At 40.4% G+C, this 6,000-nt stretch overlaps 1 protein-coding gene across 2 annotated transcripts in view; it reads right to left on the bottom strand.

Annotated features, from left to right (window-relative positions):
- Nucleotides 1-354: 354 nt before the first annotated feature.
- The window catches only part of LOC102222330 (PQ-loop repeat-containing protein 1-like), a 28,990-nt gene continuing 23,344 nt past the window's right edge, over nt 355-6,000 (bottom strand). For both annotated transcript variants that reach the window (XM_023343192.1, XM_014472078.2), the window contains exon 5: nt 355-1,724. In XM_023343192.1, coding sequence (XP_023198960.1) covers nt 1,550-1,724 — 175 coding nt within the window. In that variant the 3' untranslated portion in view covers nt 355-1,549. The remainder of the gene's footprint in view (nt 1,725-6,000) is intronic.

The following is a 6,000-nucleotide window of genomic DNA, read 5'->3' as shown; positions in this document are numbered from 1 at the left end:
TCTTTTTTCAGTTGATAAATATAAAAATCGTCTCATGATAGAAAATCAGGTCAGAGGTTAACGTGCTGAACTTCTGATTATTAATAATATATTATTTCCGTCTTTAACGCCCACAGCGGATATAGATCTAGGTAACTCAGATGCTATAGCTTCAGAGTACAGCGGCGTGGTTACCATGGAAACAAACAGGAAAGGTGAGAAAAACAACATTAATGTCTGTTTCCTGTCATTGTGCTGCCATGTCTTCAACTCTTCAAATATTTTAATCTAAATTGTTTAGAAAACCATCAGCATTATTTATTAAACAAATATATTCACTGAAATATAACAGAAAAACTACAAATGGCCCAGAAATGTAAACAACATGCTAAATATTTATTTCAACATTTTCCACTGCTTTGGTTTTTAAAGCTACAGACGAGAACATCTGTGTTATGTACCATTGATGTATTAACGCTCTGTAAAAATAATAAAAGTATAAGTTTATAAAAAACAAAAAGCTACAGATGGTTCTGCCTTCACACAGCGACGGTTTTCTGATTTGGTTTTATTGCTAATTAAAACGGTTTATGATCCGCAGAACAAGAGCTACAGGTGAGCTGATCGATCCCAAATATCAATACTATTGATACCAAGTCAGTATCAGATTGATACTTTAGTTTCAGATTCTCTAAAATTTTATTTTGTTTTTGTGTTGCAGTTTCTCAAAAAATGTTTTGATTTGATTTGTTTCAGTTTAAATTCAGTCGGACCGACTCCGTTAAACTTTGTCCAAATTCTGTTTCAAGCTATAAAAAATATGAAATATTAAAAGAGAAAAATATCAGTGCCACGAAGATTAAAAAACGTTTAAATTCAGCATAAAATCTTAAATCCTGGAACTAAAAATAATGTTAAATGTTCAGAGATTGTGATAAAAACCCTGAATTATTCTCTGAACTTTGAGCCGCAGACGGACAAACCTTCACCCGATCCAAACCCGATCCAAACCCGATCCAAACCCGATCCAAACCGGATTCAAACCCGATTCAAACCGGATTCAAACCCGATCCAAACCCGATCCAAACTCGATCCAAACCCGATCCAAACCCGATCCAAACTCGATCCAAACCCGATTCTAACCGGATTCAAACCCGATTTAAACCGGATCCAAACCCGATCCAAACCGGATCCAAACCTGATCCAAACAGAAAACAGAACCATCATCATGCTGCAGGCGCCCGCAGCATGATGCTGCACACGCCAAGAACCGTCCAGATGACGCATCAGTCAGACAGATGGACCGCGCTCTGGTTCCACTGGTCCATCAGAGGAACCAGAGGAACCAGTGTTCTCACTGGTTCCACTGGTTCCTGCTGGACGTTCCCCTCCAGGATTCCCTGAATGATCCTCAAGGTTCCAATAAATAGTAGAAAATAACTAGAAATGCATTTATAGAGAAAAATGCAGATGTTCAGTTTCTTTCATCAAACACTAAAATCATTTTCTTTGGTTTTCCAGCGTTTAAAATGTGATGTGGTTCTGGACCAGCAGCTCCTGGTTTCCTGGTTCAGCCCAGCTTGGCCCGGCCGTCCCGGCCGTACAGCAGAACCTGCAGCAGGATGGCGGCGTCCAGCAGGATCTGGACCGAACCGCACACCCAGAACTGGGCCGGGCTGTCGTTCATCACGAAGTACGCCGTCTTGAAGGCGTCGCCGACCGTCCAGAGCAGAACCATCTTCACACTGCAGAGAAACATCCACAGCTTGTTATTCATTCATTAAAAACTTTATTATTACCGACGCTGCAAATCACTGAATGTTACCAAATACAACCAGGTTACAGTGGAATATATAAGATCACCGAAAATAAGACAAAAGTAAATTATAAGTAATTTTTCAGCAAGAAAGTTTTATGTGAATAAATCCTTAATATTGATGAAGTTTTAGCTGCATTGGCAGATTATCTCAGTTGGAACAAGACATTTTTTTCATGTTAAAACAGAGAAATTTATTGATTGATTTACTTAATAAATCAACGTTAAGTAATTATTGATAATAAAAAACAAGTTCCTATATCTTGCTTCTGAGTTACTTTTGTCTTATTTCAAGTGTGAAAAGATATTTACCCCATAAACTAGACCAAACAAGATTTTCTTTTTTAAATTTTGTACAGAATATTAAACTGGAAGACATTTGAAATATGGCGTTTGAGTCGATGAAGCAGTGAGGTTTTTATTTTTGATGCCACCCTGTTGCAGATTCCTCCATTCATAGAGGGATTATACACCTGCAGGTAGAGACGACCCGGTTCTGCTTGATCCCAAACTAACACCTGCTGTGAGGCCGGCGTGTGAATGTTGGCCCAGCAGGCTGACCGTCCACTGCTGCTCCTCTCCGACCTTCACCCTCATCAAACCGCTGATCTCCCTTCATGCTAATTTCTTTGCAGGATCATTAACGGGTGGAGAGGAAGCTCCAGCTTAATGGCATTAATGCCGACAGAAAGCTGGTTCTACCAGAGAACCGTGACGCTCGGTTCAGACCAAACATCTGGACCGGCTCACCGACCAATCAGAGACCAGAAAACTCAGACGATCCGTCTAATTGGATGATTTTTAAAACTTAAATCAGACATTCTGGTCAAACAGTTAATAATATCTGAGCTGTGTTTTTTAATAATTATTTTTTACTTTTACTTGAGTGAAAACATTGCAGTGCTGAACTGACTGTTTGGTTCCTGTGTTATTTCCTGTTGCTTTTTGGGTTTTTTTAAGTAATAAAATATTTTTAAGAAATTCTGACAGATTTATTAAACTGAAGAGATTAAGAAGTGATTGTGTTATGATTAAAATTATTTAATAAATCAAAGAAACATTATAAATGTATGAAGTTAAGAGTTTAGTTGAATGAAGTGTCTGAACAGAAGCGATTGTTCTGATCCGCTCAGCCTGAGACGTTTTATCTGCTTCATCAGAGGACATTCGAGCTCAGATATTGTTTTATGTCATATGTTTTATATTGCTGCTACTGAAAGAACCGTTGCAAGAACATGATCTCTGTCACATCAGATGTGAATGAAAGCAGCCAGTGGAGTCAGAAAGAAGAAATGAATTTTAAATCTGCAGCGCTCAGAGCAGGAGGACGAACTCCAACAGAAAGAAAACATGATAAACTCTGATCCAGACGCCTTCTCTCAGAAAAGATGCCATCATTCCTGTAAACTGGATGAATATTTAATGACCTGCTTGTGATTCAGATTAGGAATATCCTTTATTGTCCCATAATTCAGGATTAAAACTGGATTAAACTAATGATTTATTTTTTTCTCCAAAGCAAGAAGCATTTTTTCCTGAAGTCAGATAAATTATCCAATGTTTTCTGGATAACACTGCATCTATTTATCTTCTGCCTGATGGTTAAACAAACTGAGATGATCTGCTTTGTGTTGCTGGATTAGATGCTCCAGTAAAATCTGAGATGTTTCTCTCAGTGGGAACATTTAGCTGATCTGCTGCCACGATAAAAACTCCCAGGATCCCAAACTTGATCCGTCATGAAGAGTCTGCAGGGGAATCAGACCGTCTGGGAGGAAGGAAACCCTAAAGATGTTACTGATGGAAAACCGCAAAAACACCAGGAACTTCAGAAGCGTCTGACCCAAACACACACCGCACCGTGCGCACACACCCCCGCCGCTGGGAGAGGTGTGTGTCCACACCGCCCACACGTCAGAGCGGTGCATGGAGCCGTGCGTGGCTTGGTGCTGCAGCAGGGCGGCAGAGAGAGGAAAATCAAAGCGCAGCTCGAGAAGCCGAGCTGCTCTTAACCCACTGACTATGAATTATGCATGTTGATCGATCCACAGCCAAAAGTTCCCAACCTGACAGAGGAGAGACGGATCCACACCACAAAACGAGCAGAAAGGAGGCCAGGCGAACATGGAGAACGCTGCAGGTTATTGAAATATGACGGGCTGCATGATATGCAACAACAAACATACTAAATACTTTATGAACCAATTCATACTGAAACTTTAATAACAGGATATTATGGAAGGCTGTTAACTAATATAACAACAAAAGACTAAATCATGAAACTTTAACCTCGTCATATAAAGTCATAATTTTGCAGAGCTGATTGTGTTCATTAGAGAAAAGGTTCTGCATGTGGAAACTATGAAGATTAATATGAATGAAACATTGTGTAGAAACCAGGTAACAGATGATATTTCAATGTTTTGTACAGTTTCACTGAAGGTTTAGTCTGACATGTTGCAAATAAAGAGTAGAGAATAATTTGACTAAATATATGTGAAGGAGCAGCATGTAAAATAAACTGATGAAAGCCTGAAATAAAAATGAAGGACAATGAATAACAGCTGCATGCATCTTGCTTTGTTCGACTAATCTTAAAAGAGCCTCAGAAATATTCTGTTGGGCGAAAAAAGGTTTTCTTCTTATTATTCTCAGGATTAATTAAGACGCAGCTGTTATCGGTTCAAAACGCCTCGGGTGGATTCACATGCAGGAAGTTAAATATAAAAATTACACAAACAGAAATATGTGAGCTCAGTTTTAGTCCCGACTTCTGCAGAGTTTCATGCTTTTCATTGTTTATGCAGAGAAACATATTTTATATTAATCTGAGTTCTGCATTTATAAAAACACTTTTATCTCCTGTTAGTTCAGCTGTCAGATAATTTGGTTCAGAAAACGTTGACGGTCTCTGAAGCAGCCCAGACTCAGAGGCCTCCACTGGGACTCGGCTCGGGTCCAAAGGTCACACATTACTTCCAGGTTAGCAGAGTGGCTGCATCCCCACAGGCCGACCCTGAGAAGGTGGAGGCAGAGCGGCCGCTAGCTGATGGCTGCTGCCATGGAAACAAGGCGGGGTGGCCTGAAGGGTGTGACACTGAAAACACAGCCGGACCGAACCAGACCGGACTGGACCACCGAACCGGACTGGACTGGACCGAACCGGACCGGACCGGACCGGGCCGAACCGGACCAGACCGGACCGGGCCGAACCGGCCGGCTGCTCAGACATGTCAGAGTGGAAACGCAGCGTTAGCATCAGAGCGGCGCCGCTGCCGTCCTCCGCTCCGGCGCGGTGGAGGGCGGCCATGTTGGGGCAGAGCTGGAAGCTAAACAATAAAAAAATCTAAATCCGGTGGATCAAGAGAGAACGGATCACTGAAACAAACTAATTTAACCTGTTAGCTGCTGATTCCACCTGAGTGACTCTGGATTTAAAAACACCTGAGATGAACCTGAACACATAACTCCACTCTGAGTGAAGCTTCCTGCCAGACAGGTTCACAGTCTGAGCTGGAGATAGGCACCAGCACCCTGACCTTTGACCCTGCAGGGACAAGCATGTATAGATGGATAGTTTAAGAAAATGAATTTTAATCATAGATTATCAAAACTTTATTCTACTGAGTTTAAAGAACAGCTGAGTAAATTATTGCTTCAGAAATTATCCATAAAAACTAATTCAAGCTAAGTGTGCTAAGCGTTTTCATAGTTAGCAAAAATGCTAAAACGCATTAGCAGAAGGTAGCTCAGCATCGATTGTTGCAAATAAGGAAAAAAATAGATTAGCAACTACAGGAGTACTCAGTGTTGGACTGCAGCTGATATTTTATCCAATTTTTGATAAAAAATTCAGATTTTTATAAACTGTTTGGATAAAATCCCGACATCAGGATTACATGTTATCAATGCCTTCTCCTACTGAGACCAAGACTTTAACTAAATACTGGAGAGATTTGAATGCATTTATTTAGATTTTGTGATTATATTTTTAAAATGATAAATATTCTCCTCCAACCAGCTGGATGGGGACAGAATACATGATTATCTCTGATGGTGGTTTTACTTTGTGTTTCAAAGCTGACACGTTTTCTCTCAGTTTATGAAATATTATATCAGCATTACATGTTAAACTGATGCTTCCTCTGTGGGATCCTGCCATGAATCCCTGATTCACTCAAACTGGAGTTTTTAAACATCTGTAC

Source organism: Xiphophorus maculatus, chromosome 2, assembly GCF_002775205.1.
Source record: "Xiphophorus maculatus strain JP 163 A chromosome 2, X_maculatus-5.0-male, whole genome shotgun sequence".
Taxonomy (NCBI): Eukaryota; Metazoa; Chordata; class Actinopteri; order Cyprinodontiformes; family Poeciliidae; genus Xiphophorus; species Xiphophorus maculatus.
This window is presented reverse-complemented; position numbering and strand designations above follow the sequence as displayed.